Genomic DNA, 17,014 nt, shown 5'->3' on the forward strand with positions numbered 1-17,014 from the left:
CTTTACAAAGTATCAAGAAATAATATATATATAAAAAACAAAACAAAACAGACAGTATTTTAACCCGTTATCTGGCAAGTGACTATTTTTGGTAATTTCCGTATACACTACAAGACAGTGACAGCAACAGTTCCATTGAGGACAGTGAGTCAACAATCTCAGGTCCAATGTGGTCTACAGGGTCTGTAAGGTCCACCTCTGCATGAACAGTGAGTGGACCTGCTTTGTTAGGTACCATGAAGTAATGGTACTAATGTAAGGAATGATGTTCAAAGGGAGAATGTGGATGTGGACAGGGGTCTGGATCAGCACTTATGTTGGTCTAATATTCTAAAAGTGATGTTCTAATGTTCTAAAATACACGTTCCTTTTACATACACTGCATGTGTTTTTCTTGTATTTTATAATTTATAATTTCATAATTTTACAATTTGAAAATGAAATGAATTTTAATAAACACCTACTTTACAATTATTTAAAGTGTGTATACATTTCTCTGGGACACCCTGTATATTGACTTCTTGGATTTTTTTTTTTGCCAGTCATGGGTAAGGAACCAAATATGGTAACTTTACTGACCTTGATTTGCAACATAATTAAAAAATCTTTTTTGAAAAATTTCACAAAAGTAATCAAATCCAGTTATGTCCTCCAATAACACACTAAGGTTGAATTTTGAATTTTAGAGTATTTCTATGCGTGAACTACACTACCAGTCAAAAGTTTGGACTCACCTTCTCATTTAAATGACATGAGATGGACCACAGATGGACAACAAGTGCTCAGCATCACTGGGAACTCCTACTAGACTGTTGGAACCCATTTCAGATGACTACTTCATAAAGCTCATCAAGAGAATGCCAAGAATGTGCAAAGCAGTAATAAAAGCAAAATGTGTCTATTTTGAAGAATCTAAAATATACAATATGTTTTGAGTTATGTCACACTTTTTTTTAACTACCTAGTTCCATATGTGTTCATTCATAGTTTTAATGCTTTCAGTGAGAATCTACAATGTAAATAGTCATGAAAATAAAGAAAAACCAGGTAAGCCAAACTTTTGACTGGTAGTGCAAGTCCAAGAATCACTCAACACATCAACAAATTTTGTTAGCAATGCAAAAAAAACCAAACAGAAAACAACAGCAGGAGGGGGAGAGAATGAAGGAGGAGGAGGGGCAGGGACTTGAGTGACAGCCAAGGTTCTCTGACATCACCTTAACTTCTATTTCCTCCTATAATAGAGCGAGTCAGCGACAGACTGAGCAGAGCAGCAGCAAGAACTTGTACAGATTGGTTAGACAGAGCTCTCCACATTTCACATCTGGACTTAATCTAAAACTGGGACAATGGCCCTGCCTACAAGGTATGTTAAAGGTTTATTTGCTTTGTTTATAACTTGTGCTGCGTGTTTTTTATACCTACTGGGTTTTTCCTCACTGCAAAGTAGATTCAAACCACTTTACTGATGAATGTGACAAAGCTCTCTTAAACACAGAAGTAAATTCCTGACGTGGTTTAAAATGACCACTTTCACAGTTACATAATTACAGTGTCAATGTGCCAATATTAAGCATTAGCCTTTCTTTTTCCTCATCTGTCTCAACATGTTCAGTGTTAAATGTGCACATTACCCAGCAACAGCAGCAACTAATTAAAACCATCCCTTTTCTTTTCTCCCTTTTTTTAAACCACGGAACTTAAAAACAAGACTTCAATCCAATGTTTTAATTATGCTGTGGCTCCAAATGTCTCATGTAAATGTAGCATTTTGTTTCTCTAACAACAAAATACACAAAAAAGTTGTAGTCAAAATATTCAAACATATTCATAGGGATACAAATCATGTTGAGGTTACAGTCTCAAGGGAAAAAATAACTTAAGGTTCAGTCAGACCACAACATATAAGACACCACAGGCAAAAAACTACAAAGCAAGTGATTTTAATCATTAACGAGTTGGAGACACTGGTGAAAGTAACAAAAGGTGGGAAGAGTATTGGACCAAGCCACGCAGTCGGCTGTTGGATCCAACTCTGTTCCCTAACCTAACCAAAAAGTCAAAACTTATCTAAGAACCAAAACTGACAACAGGACCATTGGAAACTCAAAGCATAATGCAAAAATGATAAACGAAAGAGACAGGTGTCTCCATGTCAGGAGCTCCTGTTCCACTCTCCTCTCTCCACTCGTATACCCTGCCTCCAGTCATCGCCTCAGGTGGATCTAATCAGCTGCTTCATGGACAAAGAAGAGACAGGTTATACACAAATAAAGCAGAGGCAGAGAGTCACCAACAGTTGACAAGTAACAATAGATAAAAGCCATTTTTCCTCTTTATAGTGTGTGAAATATTCTATGTATTTAACAGAGACAAGTCACTACCAGTTGTTTACGCACAAATTTCCCTCCATCACTGTGCACATGAAAGGATGTGTATTGTTTTTTCAGTTGTTAGCCTTTTTCATATCATATATTCTTTTTTTATGTGATTTCAGCTGTGTTTAACTTCCTCTATTGTTCCACAGTTTCCCAGTTAACATCACCAACACTACCATAAATGAAGATCTGGTATCGAACAGCAACCAGTGTCCTGAAACAGAGACTGACCAGATGATCTACACTGTGGTGCCTGTGTATGTTCTCATCATCTCTGTGCTGGGAATTGTACTTAATATTCTGGTCCTGTTGGTGTTCTGGCTCCACAAGAAGGCCTGCACCGTACCAGAGATCTACCTGAGCAACATGGCGGCTGCTGACCTCCTCCTGATGTGCTTTATGCCCTTCTGGGCTGTCACCATAGCCAACAAATACAACTGGTTCTTCGGTCCCCACATGTGTCGACTGGTCAACCTTTGCATTGTTGTGAACGCCACCTGCAGCATCTACTTCCTTGTTCTGGTTAGCATCGATCGTTTTTTGGCCCTGGCGCATCCACTGTCTCATGATAGAATACGCAGCCGAAAATGTGCTCGACTTGGTTGTGTGCTGGTCTGGTGTTTTGGTTTGATCCTGTGTATCCCCACGCTCATATGCAGAAAAGTGAAAGATTACCCTCAATTTAATTTTTCTAGCTGCACTTTTGATTGCAGTGAAACTGTAATTTATACAAATGAGGGGCTTCAGACCATGTTCGGCTTCATCATCCCAGGTGCCATCATTTCCTGCTGCACCGTCAAGATCATTCAAGCTTTGAAAAATCGACCAGTGGAGGGTGCCAGGATTCAGAAAATGGAGCATAAGGCTACTTTTCTGGTGCTGGTAGTGCTGGTGGCATTTCTGATCTGCTGGGTGCCATTTCACATAATGAGGATGATAGAAATTTTCCTAAGGACTGGAATCATCCCTGGAAATAGCAGCTGTGAAGTTGTCCGAGTCTTCGACATCTGCATGCACACCTTTATCTATTTTGCCTTTTTTAACAGTGTTCTGAACCCTATCCTCTATGTGATCGTAGGAAAGAATTCCGTACAAAATGCGAGAAGTCTCCAAGAGATACACTGAGACAAAATCATCATCCACACGACTGACCACCAGCTCAGCCTCGACAAAAACAAGCATATGAAGGTTTACCATTTTGTCTGTGTCTGAGATGTTAATGGATTTTTCATTTGATGTTGCACCTTGTTCAAGCTTAATTACCTGAGCCTGACCCAAACACGTTCCTAACAAGACACTACTGATTGTATTTTAATAGACTCTGGGTCTAGGCTACGACATACACACAAAGCACCCTTCATGTCTGAGCAGTGATCTTTACCAGGATGGTGGCGTACATTTTATCTGTGCAGTCTGTCATTACGCTTGTGTTTCTTCCAGATTTTAACCTGTTTAAACATGCGCATAAATTACCATTAGATCATAAGAGGAATTGCACCCCCTTGTGCATGAGCTTGTCTTTCAGAAAGTGAAAGAGGATAGAAGACAGAGGTGCAATTAATCATGTTTTTGTAAGATATTTATGAGATATTTATCACTTAGTCTGAACACTGCCTTCTGTCATTTTAACCCAAACCTGTATGACACGTCAACCCCACAGATCTCACCTGAATGCAGTACATGTTACAGTGTGTTTTTATCACTCCAACCATCAACCATCAAAAATGTGAAGTATGATAAAGAACACAAATATGTACAAGTGTGTATATTTTTGACTTAACTACAACATCTGTATCCTGACCTCCAGGGCTGAAAGATTGTGGCTGAATCCCAATTCACCCCTTGGCCCACCCCCTTACTCCTACCCCTCTGTTTTGCACGTACACATGAAGGGGTAGTCTTGTCCCAATTCTCAATTAGTCGGAGGGGAAGGACTAAGGAGGCGGACTGTATAGCCCTCGAAATGGAGATATTTCAGGACCACACTACGAACGGAGGGGTAGGAGAAATTTCCCATAATTCTGTTTGAATCACTGGCAAGATGGAGGTAAACACAACAAAAAATGTACAGCAGTGGGATGAAAGAAATACACAAATGAACGTATTTTCTCTGTAAATAACTTAATAATTTGATTGACCGTTTAATGCCATTTCAATGTGTTATAGATCACATTTCTGCGGTTTATAGTTGAAAGCCACAAAAAGATAACCAAAGCCCATGCAACAGAGACAGTTACAGCTACTGACGGCATGATGAAAACTTTCAGAAACAGTTTTCGCATCTGTTAATATCGGCATCGATGACTGCTGATGACGTAACAGGTCACGAAGGGTCATCCCATTTCACTGGAGAATGTTTCAACCCCTAACCCTTGCAGCTCCGTTTCAAGGGGTAGTGTCAAGTGGAAGGGGTAGGGGTAAGGGTTAGGGCTAAGGGGCGAATTGGATTGGGGCGATGTTTTCAGCCCAGTGAGATGGTTCTCAACAGCCCATTTCCACATTCATATCAACTGTACAGCATGTTCATATGTAGTCTCTCAGGTAGTCTGCTATATAACCCAGCTAATTACTCTGTTCATACAATACACAAAGTGAAGATTATTATATCCACAACTGTATGTGTTTGCATGTCATGTACTTAAATTTACTTGGTGGCATTTCATGTAATTCTGCTGGCTGATAGCTGTGTTTCCATAAAATGTCGAATGAATTCTAAGTGCTAAGTGCATAATATGCATTGTATCGTCAGCAGGATACACTGCTGGTTAAGTTACACAGTACTTTAATAAACACAGTAGGAGAAGCAAAGCATTCTTTTGGTTATTTGCATGTAAAATGTGATGACGTTTTAACACTTTAATAGAATATCTAGGAAGATGCAACAACAATTAATCACTAGAATTGTTCACCATATCAGAATTTATTCCAAAAATGGCATCTTGATTCTTCTATGTTCATACTCAGTGACTTTAAAAATGTAAAGTTGTGGAACATTAAATTTTTCACTTTTGTCTTCAGTTTTCTCTGTTCTTGATATAATAACCCTCAACTTTAATCTGACCTTTTATTCACATTTATATGATCAGTGAATTAAATATAGGATAATACAGGATTTTCACTTAAAAATGCAAAATACACAGGATAATATTGTAATAAATGGTGATAAATCACCTAAGAAAGATTAAATAGAGAAAACATCATTTGGGAACTGTCATGACTGAACAACAACAATTAAAGGCACCTGGCGTTTTACCACAAAACCTAGGACTTAGTCACACATTGTAATACTGCTGTGGCTCCAAATGTCTCCATCAAATGCCCTGCTTTATTTCTCTTACAAACAGAAAAAAAAGTTCTCAACAAATACATAACATACAGTATATATAGAAACTGTGTTGCTAAAAGCCCTCAGTGCACAATGTGTTGAGTAAAACATCATTGCTGTCAGGCAGAAACCTTGTAAGTCCATTTTTGATTTTTGTTTTTTTTTTGTCATAAAATGATTCTATTGCTCAGTCTACATGTTAGCCTGGTGGTTTTCGAAATACTTAACCAATGAAAAGTGTGGAAAACTGCTTGTGTTTACATCTCTTAACTCCATTCATTTATTTAGAATATACATCGTTTTTTTCTAGTTTTCCAAAAAATAACCGTTTTGGACATAAGGGGTTTCTACCTGACAGCAACAATATGCAAATTTCCATCCAATACTGTACATTAGAGCTGCATAATATTGACAACTTGCAATATGTGATATGGGTGTACAGCACTGTGATAACGAGAATATTGCGATATTTCTTGTTCACCTAAAGAAATACCCATTTCATCTACTAAAAAAAATGTTCCTTAATGTTAAAATGAGCCAGTTGTTTGTATGCTCACTGTTATTTATAATTAAAGACAAAATACTGTACTACTACAATCAGTTACACAGTTCTGTCCAAGAACCAGGTGATGCTGCTACTATAGACCTTATACTGTAGACCTGTGTTCATTGTATGTTCTTTATATGTATGTGTTTTTGTACGTAACTGAAATAAAAAATATTTATTCATTTGGTGCTAATCCATTGCCCCACTTCATAACATCTTTCAGTCTGACACTGAATTTTACAGGAATCCTGACATCCCTTGGTAAAACTGCAAATGAAATCTAATCAGTGGTGAAATCAGTCAGAGGAGGGCTGGGTTGAGGGCTGTTAAAACCACTTTACATTACATCCCACAATCTGACCATGACCCTAGGGTGCTACAGTATATCAGACACTCTACTATTTTACCTTTTATTCACTGCCAGTTAAGCAGCATCTCATGTTTTACTGAGTCCATCTATAAACAGACACAGGGAGAACTTTTGTCTAAGTGCTGCAGGACATTCTACAACTACACTAATGAAACATTTCACTAAAATGACCCACATTCTTCAATACCATTTTACAATTATATCTGCAGATTATTTAAATGCAGGAGAATCCCCTAAAAACAGGCAACGTACACTAGTATCTGCAGTGCCAGTAGCTGAGTTTGCCTGACTGTTATTTATTTTCATCTGAGAATAGTGGAAAGTCTACAATTGGATAACAGGCTCCAGTCTGATCATTTGACATCTTACATTGTCTAATGCATGACATTCAGTTCACTTAATAAAAGCTGTGCTAAATAGCTGTAAAAGCTGAGAATGACTTTGGACACCAATTTTTCATCAAATCTATGAAACCATAGTCATAGACTAAGTATCACAAGTCCTTTAGTCTTTCCATGATTACGAACCTGAATCTCTTCCCTCACGGTGAACAATTTCGAAGTGTACTCCACCATAAACAGTCCATTTGTTTACAAACAGAGCCGGTACGTCACTCGGGCATTTTCGGAAATTCGTTGCGACGTGTTGTGGGAAGCGGAGCTCCATGGCGCCGCATTATGGCGGCAGCGGCAACAAACATGGAAACGGCATCATTGCCTCTCGGTACTGCAGCTGCGTGGAGCTTCGCTTACCACAATGCATGTCGCAACAAATTTCTGAAACTGCCTGAGTGACCTACTGGCTGTCTAAACTAATGGATTGTTCATGGTGGAGTACACTTCGAAACTGTTCACCGTGAAGGAAGGGATTCAGATGCATAATCATGGAAAGACTTAAGGATTTGTGATACTTAGGCTATAACTGGGGTTTTATAGATTTGAAGACAAATTGGTGTCCAAAGTCATACACACCTTTAAGGTTAAAGCTGCTTAAAGTTTGGTGAACATTGTATGATTCTGGCCTGTCCCAGATGACAATAAAAATTTGTGTATGTTAATCTATAGCTGGGCAAAAAATAAAAATATTGTAAACTCTTTAAGTCAAATTAAGCATATATTATGCCTATATTGTCTCAGTGAGAGTACAATTCATGAAGTTACAGCTTTACTAAACAAATACAGATTGCAGTTTTATGGGTGTGTTGACTTCATTATGAATCTGACAACTGTGACATTACTGTCACAAGGTGACAGGCAATTTTCCCATGGTAGTGTGATGAACCCCAGTACGAGGGTCTCTGCATAAACCCACCAAACCAATTGATCCCAGGTACAAGGAGGGGCCAGAGACGTGCATTCAAGTCAAAATGACAATGTTTATTATGCAAAATGGTACCAGGAGATGGTGATGACCTGATGATAAGAGAGAAGAACCATAATTAGTTTTAAAACAATGCCTTTAATACTGCATGACTAATAAGTATTGAAAACTACAAAGTAATGGATTTGACAGATTACAGTAGATTAGGACCAGCAGGATGTGTAGGACACACGATCTGCTAGTGGAAAAAGGATCAGACAGGGTACTCACCGAGGGGAGTCTATAGCAAGACCCAATAGCAACTACCGCGTGCACACTGTGATCACTGCAAATCACTGCAACAATTGAGGTAAACCTTCAAACTACTAAGGGTGCTATACTACAGATACTCCCCGCAGATCCTCCCACTGCCTGACAAACAAACAGAAGAAAATACAATTTTAACAACGGTTGGTTCATAGATAACTGCCACGATCAGATCGCACAATAAAAACAAGTGGCAGAGAAACAATGACAGACAGCTCATGATGAACTGGGTTCAGTTCACACTAATAGAAAAAAAACTATCATGAGACTTCAACTGGACCGCATGGCACATTGGTTCAGGCAAAGCAGCAGTCTGGTAGTAAGTCTGAAGAAGGAAAATACAGACATTATATTGACTGGCAAACATGCCTCAGAGAAAAACCCTCCTACATTACCATAAGTTACTGTTACCTGGTGGAGCTGACTGGCTAATACTGCAGATACAGGGAAGAGGGTGAAGGCTGACTCATGTCCTAAGGGATTAAATTGGACAAATCACTAATGATTCTTATGTTGTGGGCAGACTTAAAAAAAAAAAAAAAAAAAAAAAAAACATTATCTGCAGCCCACCTCTTCAGCATGGGCCTACAGAACACTCAACAGGGTTGATGGAGGAAACAGCTGCACCACAGTTCTGTAGAAGAATACTGGTTAGATTCTTGTCAAAATACCAAATAAAGCTCTCCAACTCTCCCATACCTGCACAGATGAAGCAGTCCCATCACACATCTACCAGACCTCAAACAAACAGGCTCTTATTGCTTAAACTTGTCCTTATAAAGGTGGGGAGCTCTCTCTAGCCCTGCCTACAAGGGGCAGTAACTAACCTAGATGCCAGCCCTCACCCTGAACAGTAGTTCAGAGAGAGAGGGTGTGTGTGTGCATGTGTGTGTGTGTGTGTGTGTATGTTGACATGCCAGCTCTCATAGTAGAATAAATAAATTCTCATCTTATCTGATTTGAACATGCCTTTATAGACGAGCTATATTGACCTTTGCTCTGTGTTTTATGCAACTCATAACAACTCAGTAACTGCAAAAAAAAAGAAAAAGAAAAATCATTAAAATAAAACTAAAAGGGAATTCTGAACTGCCTTTTGGCAAAAACACTCCTGGGCATTTCAGTCTGTAGTAACAGTAAATATAACCAACTTTTACAAAGTATCAAGAAATAATGTATATTAAAAAAACAAACAAACAGTATTTTAACCCTTTATCGGGCAAGTGACTATTTTTGGTAACTTCCACATACACTACAAGACAGTGACAGCAACAGTTCCATTGAGGACAGTGAGTCAACAATCTCAGGTCCAATGTGGTCTACAGGGTCTGTAAGGTCCACCTCTGCATGAACAGTGAGTGGACCTGCTTTGTTAGGTACCATGAAGTAATGGTACTAATGTAAGGACTGATGTTCAAAGGGAGAATGTGGATGTGGACAGGGGTCTGGATCAGCACTGATGTTGGTCTAATGTTCTAAAAGTGATGTTCTAATGTTCTAAAGTACACGTTCCTTTTACATACACTGCATGTGTTTTTCTTGTATTTTATATTCAGGGTGTCCCAAAAAAATGTATACACACTTTAAATAATTGTAAAGTAGGTGTTTATTAAAATTCATTTCATTTTCAAAAATAGAATTTACAAACATCATTTTATTGTTTTGTCACTGCCTGCTCTCAAACTGACGTCCGTTCTGGTCCAGACACTGCTGACAACGCCAAGCAATGGAATCACACACATCACAAAACAGTTCCCTTGGTATTTGCGTGCCTGGTGAACGCAGAGGGTATTCAATGAAACCCCTTCATCCAATCCACCTGGCTGGCAAGTTCACCAGACCTCACACCATTAGACTTTTTTTATGGGGATATCTAAAAGACAAAGATAACGTTATGAGACCTGCAATAGTTGCTGAATTGAGAGCAGCCATTGAACGTGAATGCAGGAACAGGTGGTGACAAAACAATAAAATTATGTTTGTAAATTCTATTACATTTTGAAAATGTAGTGAATTTTAATAAACACCTACTTTACAATCATTTAAAGTGCATATACATTTTTTTTGTGACACCCTGTATATTGACTTAGATTTTTTTTTTTCTTTTTTTTTTTTGCCACTTATGGGTGAGGAACCAAATATGGTAACTTTATTGACCTTGCTTTGCAACACAATTAAAAAATTGAAAAATTTCACAAAAGTAATAAAGTCGACACGGTGGTGCAGTGGTTAGCACTCGTGCCTCACAGCAAGAAGGTCCTGGGTTCGATTCCAACACGACGGGGGTGGGACCTTTCTGTGTGGAGTTTGCATGTTCTCCCCGTGTCTGCGTGGGTTCTCTCCAGGTACTCCGGCTTCCTCCCACAATCCAAAAACATGCACGAATAGGTTAATTGGTTAATCTAAATTGCCCATAGGTGTGAATGTGAGAGTGATTGTTTGTCTCTATATGTCAGCCCTGCGATGAACTGTCGACTTGTCCAGGGTGTACCCCGCCTTCGCCCCTATGTAGCTGGGATAGGCTCCAAGCGACCCCCATGACCCTAGTGAGGATAAAGCGGGTTCAGAAAATGAATGAATGAATGAATAAAGTCCAGTTATGTCCTCCAATAACACACTAAGGTGGAAATTTTGAATTTTAGAGTATTTCTATGAGTGAACTACAGTAAGTACAAGAATCACTCAACACATCAACAAATTGTGTTAGCAATGCAAAAAAAAAAAAACAAAAGGGGGAGAGGGAGAGAATGAAGGAGGAGGGGCAGGCACTTGAGTGATAGCCAAGGTTTCTCTGACATCACCTTAAACTTCTATTTCCTCCTATAATACTGTAGAGCGAGTCAGCGACAGACTGAGCAGAGCAGCAGCAAGAACTTGTACAGATTGGTTAGACAGATCTCTCCACAGTTCACATCTGGACTTAATCTAAAACTGGGACAATGGCTCTGCCTACAAGGTATGTTAAAGGTTCATTTGCTTTGTTTATAACTTGTGCATGTTTTATACCTACTGGGTTTTTCCTCACTGCAAAGTAGATTCAAACCACTTTACTGATGAATGTGACAAAGCTCTCTTAAACACAGAAGCAAATTCCTGACGCTGTTTGAAATGAGCACTTTCATAGTTACATAATTACAGTGTCTATATGCTAGGTCTGTAACGGTACACAAAATTTTTGGTTTGGTACGTTTTCGGTTTTCAAAGCTATGGTTTGTTTTTTTTTGGTTCAGTACAGGAAGAAAGAAAACCCCTCAAAATATCTTTAATACATTATTATGAATTTTTGAACATTTTCCCCCCAGTTTGTGGAGACAATAGAATATAGAAAAACAGGAGTAATATAATTCTGCTGCTATAAATTAAATAGAAAATAAAATAAATAAAATATTACTAAATGTACTTTAAACATTAGTATTGCACTTTTCCCTGAAAGGTAGTATTAAACAAACAACAAAAGTCTAATCACAGTTCTGTCAGTTCACATTTTGCATAAAAATAACAACAAATAATTCCACATGAAGTGCAACATTAACAAGAGGGCAAACTGGTATTCTGTTTTAACAAACTGAAGAGCAACACTGACAACAAAATTAACCAAATTACTTCTTTTAGGACAGATAAATTGTTTAGGACACTGTGTGTATTTTTGTGTGTGTGTGTGCAGGGTGCACTTCATCTAAAACATGGGGTGGGGGGGTGGGCAGTTATTTACGTGGAGGTCCATAACACTGGTGTCAAACAAAAGGGAAACTTTAAATACTTTCAATGTCCAACTCCCGGGTTCTATTCCTCTATTATACAACGTGTGTGTGTGTGTGTGTGTGTGTGTGTGTGTGTGTGTGTGTGTGTGTGTGTGTGAGAGAGTGAGTGAGTGAGTGAGTGAGTGAGTGAGTGAGTGAGTGAGTGAGTGAGTGAGTGAGAGAGAGAGAGAGAGAGAGAGAGAGAGAGAGAAGAGGTGTAAGTGATTGAGAATAACCAGACATAGGCGGCCAACAATGTTCGTCTTATCAGCGTCTCTTTGACCGGGAACCCGTAGTGATCCCAAACAGGACTGTAATGATGGTGGAGGGTCTTCTGTCTCTTCCTTCCAGGTTGACATCATTTTTGTTGTTTTTTTTCCATATATCAGCAGCTAATTCATATTTCGGGTCAATGTCAGCTCCTTCAATATGTCCATGTGGAACTTGCACGGATTTAAAGTTCCGAATCGAACAATATCTTTCCTTCCTCTTTCTTTTTCTCAACACACCGTGCCATTTCGATTCAAATTTCGTTTGTGTACCAAACCGAACAGGTGTGTACCGAAATGGCTCAGTTCGGTATGTGTAACGTTACAGGCCTACTATATGTCAATATTAATCACTAGCCTTTTTTTTCCTCATCAGTCTCAACATGTTTAGTCTTAAATGTGCACATTACTCACCAAGAGCAACAACAGCAATTAAAACCATCTCTTTTTTATTTCCTTTTTTTAAACCTTGGAACTTAAAAACACTTCAATCAAATGTTTTAATTATGCTGTGGCTCCAAATGTCTCATGTAAATGTAGCATTTTGTTTCTCTAACAACAAAATACACAAAAAAGTTGTAGTCAGAATATTCTAACATATTCATAGGGATACAAATCATGTTGAGGTTACAGTCTCAAGGGGAAAAATAACTTAAGGTTCAGTCAGACCACAACATATAAGATGCCACGGGCGAAAAACTACAAAGCAAGTGATTTTAATCATAAACGAGTTGGAGACCCTGGTCAAAGTAACAAAAGGTGGGAAAAGTATTGGACCAAGTCACACAGTCGGCCGTTGGATCCAACTCTGTGCCCTAACTTAACCAAAAAGTCAAAACTTACCTAAGGACTAAAACCGACAACAGGACCACTGGAAACCTGTAACTCAAAGCTTTATGCAAAAATGATAAACGAAAGAGAAACATGTCTCCATGTCAGGAGCTCCTGTTCCACTCTCCTCTCTCCACTCTTATACCCTGCCTCCAGTCATCGCCTCAGGTGGATCTAATCAGCTGCTTCATGGACAGAGAAGAGACAGGTTATACACAAATAAAGCAGAGGCAGAGAGTCACCAACAGGGGGCACAAGTAACAGTTGATAAAAGCCATTTTTCCTCTTTATAGTGTGTGAAATATTCTATGTATTTAACAGAGACAAGTCACTACCAGTTGTTTACGTACAAATTTCCCTCCATCACTGTGCACATGAAAGGATGTGTATTGTTTTTTAAGTTGTTAGCCCTTTTCATATCATATATTCTTTTTTTATGTGATTTCAGCTGTGTTTAACTTCCTCTATTGTTCCACAGTTTCCCAGCTGACATCACCAACACTACCATAAATGAAGATCTGGTAAATACCAGCAACAAATGTCCTGAAACAGAGACTGACCAGATGATCTACACTGTGGTGCCTGTGTATGTTCTCATCATCTCTGTGCTGGGAATTGTACTTAATATTCTGGTCCTGTTGGTGTTCTGGCTCCACAAGAAGGCCTGCACCGTACCAGAGATCTACCTGAGCAACATGGCGGCTGCTGACCTCCTCCTGATGTGCTTTATGCCCTTCTGGGCTGTCACCATAGCCAACAAATACAGCTGGTTCTTCGGTCTCCACATGTGTCGACTGGTCAACCTTTGCATTGTCATGAACGCCAACTGCAGCATCTACTTCCTTGTTCTGGTTAGCATAGACCGTTTTTTGGCCCTGGTGCATCCACTGTCTCATGATAGAATACGCAGCCGAAAATGTGCTCAACTTGGTTGTGTGCTGGTCTGGTGTTTTGGTTTGATCCTCGGTATCCCCACGCTCATATGCAGAAAAGTCAAAGATTACCCTGAAACTAATTCTTCTGAATGCTCTTTTGGTTGCAGTCCAAATGTATTTTATACAAATGAGGGGCTTCAGACCGTGTTCGGCTTCATCATCCCAGTTGCCATCATTTCCTGCTGCACCGTCAAGATCATTCAAGCTTTGAAAAATCGACCAGTGGAGGGTGCCAGGATTCAGAAAGTAGAGCATAAGGCTACTTTTCTGGTGCTGGTAGTGCTGGTGGCATTTCTGATCTGCTGGGTGCCATTTCACATAATGAGGATGATAGAAATCTTCCTAAGGACTGGAATCATCCCTGGAAATAGCAGCTGTGAAGTTGTCCGAGTCTTCGACATCTGCATGCACACCTTTAACTATTTTGCCTTTTTTAACAGTGTTCTGAACCCTATCCTGTATGTGATCGTAGGAAAGAATTTCCGTACAAAAATGCGAGAAGTCTCCAAGAGATACACCGAGACAAAATCATCATCCACACGACTGACCACCAGCTCAGCCTCGACAAAAACAAGCATATGAAGGTTTACCATTTTGTCTGTGTCTGAGATGTTAATGGATTTTTCATTTGATGTTGCACCTTGTTCAAGCTTAATTACCTGAGCCTGACCCAAACACGTTCCTAACAAGACACTACTGATTGTATTTTAATAGACTCTGGGTCTAGGCTACGATATACACACAAAGCACCCTTCATGTCTGAGCAGTGATCTTTACCAGGATGGTGGCGTACATTTTATCTGTGCAGTCTGTAATTACGCTTGTGTTTGTTCCAGATTTTAACCTGTTTAAACATGTGCATAAGTTACTATTAGATCATAAGAGGAATTGCACCCCCTTGTGCATGAGCTTGTCTTTCAGAAAGTGAAAGAGGATAGAAGACAGAGGTGCAATTAATCATGTTTTTGTAAGATATTTATGAGATATTTATCACTTAGTCTGAACACTGCCTTCTGTCATTTTAACCCAAACCTGTATGACACGTCAACTCCACAGATCTCACCAGAATGCAGTACATGTTACAGTGTGTTTTTATCACTCCAACCATCAAAAATGTTAAGCATGATAAAGAACACAAATATGTACAAGTGTGTATATTTTTGACTTAACTACAACATCTGTATCCTGACCTCCAGGGCTGAAAGATTGTGGCTGAATCCCAATTCACCCCTTGGCCCACCCCCTTACTCCTACCCCTCTGTTTTGCACGTACATATGTCCCAATTCTTAATTAGTCGGAGGGGAAGGGCTAAGGTGGAGGACTGTATAGCCCTCGAAATGGAGATATTTCAGGACCACACTACGAATGGAGGGGTAGGAGAAATCTCCTATAATTCTGTTAGAATCATTGGCAAGATGGAGGTGAACACAACAAAAAATGTACAGCAGTGGGATGAAAGAAATACACAAATGAACGTATTTTCTCTGTAAATAACTTCATAGTTTGATCGACCGTTTAATGCTGTTTCAATGTGTTATAGATCACATTTCTGCGGTTTATAGTTGATAGCCACAAAAAGATAACCAAAGCCCATGCAACAAAGACAGTTACAGCTACTGACGGCATGATGAAAATTTTCAGAAACAAAGTTTTCACATCTGTTAATAGCGGCATCAATGACTGCTGATGGCATAACAGGTCACGAAGGGTCGTCCCATTTCATGGGACAATGTTTCAACCCCTAACTCTTGCAGCTCCGTTTGAAGGGGTAGTGTCAAGTGCAAGGGGTAGGGGTAAGGGTTAGGGCTAAGGGGTGAATTGGGATTGAGTCGATGTTTTCAGCCTAGTGAGATGGTTCTCAACAGCCCATTTCCACATTCATATCAACTGTACAGCATGTTCATATGTAGTCTCTCAGGTAGTCTGCTACATAACCCAGCAAATTACTCTGTCCATACAATACACAAAGTGAATATTATTATAAACAAAACTGTATGTGTTCGCATATATCATGTACTTGAATTTACTTGGTAGCATTTCATGTAATTCTGCTGGCTGATAGCTGTGTTTCCATAAAATGTCGAATGAATTGTAAGTGCAAAGTGCATAATATGCATTGTATCGTCAGCAGGACACACTGTTGGCTACGTTACACAGTACTTTAATAAACATAGTAGGAGAAGCAATGCATTCTTTTGTTTATTTGCATGTAAAATGTGATGACATGTTTTAACACTTTAATAGAATATCTAGGAAGATGCAACAACAATTAATCACTGGAATTGTTCACTATATCGGAATTTATTCCAAAAATGGCATCTTGATTCCTCTATGTTCATACTCAGTGACTTTAAAAATGTACAGTTGTGGAACAGTACATTTTTTGGGTAATGTTTCAAAAATGTCTGACACTATTTATTGTTTTTATTTCACTGTCTTCCACAGTCTGCCATGCTTTAATGACTCTTTGTTATCAATAATTCTTCTGTACTGAGCTTGTACAAATCTAGTAAAGACTGAATTAAGTCAACATCTTTTTGTCGCTGTTGTTGTTGTTTGTGAGGTATACACAATGACCAGTGGCTATAACAAATTAAATTAAATGAACAAAACAAAGCATCACTAGTTATTACAGATGAACTGATTGTAAACTTCTTGGTTGATACTAATATTTAAAATAACAATTTGGTCAATGTTACTCTTTTTTTTAATTTTGTTTTGTTGTTATTTATTTAAATTTTTCACAGACATCTTCATCGTAAATACAAGAAATGTCACAATCTCTTATTGTTAAAGTTTCTAAATTCTTTCGACCCAGATCAACACAGATTCAAACATGGAAATATGACAAAAAATTTTATATAATGCAACAGATTAATATGTAATTAGATGATCACAGAGATTACATGACCTGAAACTGCCACGATATGTGTTTATGAATCAATTACTCAACACACACCCACACAAAGTTCTATTTTTTGGTCCTCATTGT

General features: G+C 38.8%; 1 protein-coding gene and 1 pseudogene across 1 annotated transcript; both read left to right on the plus strand.

Annotated features, from left to right (window-relative positions):
* The first annotated feature begins 1,236 nt into the window (after positions 1 to 1,236).
* Positions 1,237 to 6,432, plus strand: LOC115414256 (B2 bradykinin receptor-like; annotated as a pseudogene).
* Positions 6,433 to 11,080: 4,648 nt separating this feature from the next.
* Positions 11,081 to 16,546, plus strand: LOC115414257 (B2 bradykinin receptor-like). Its single transcript, XM_030127530.1, has 2 exons — positions 11,081 to 11,202; positions 13,565 to 16,546. The coding sequence occupies exons 1-2, from the start codon at positions 11,186 to 11,188 to the stop codon at positions 14,601 to 14,603; spliced, it is 1,056 nt and encodes a 351-aa protein (XP_029983390.1). The 5' UTR covers positions 11,081 to 11,185; the 3' UTR covers positions 14,604 to 16,546.
* Positions 16,547 to 17,014: the final 468 nt, after the last annotated feature.

The sequence above is a fragment of the Sphaeramia orbicularis genome, chromosome 22 (assembly GCF_902148855.1).
Source record: "Sphaeramia orbicularis chromosome 22, fSphaOr1.1, whole genome shotgun sequence".
NCBI lineage: Eukaryota > Metazoa > Chordata > Actinopteri > Kurtiformes > Apogonidae > Sphaeramia > Sphaeramia orbicularis.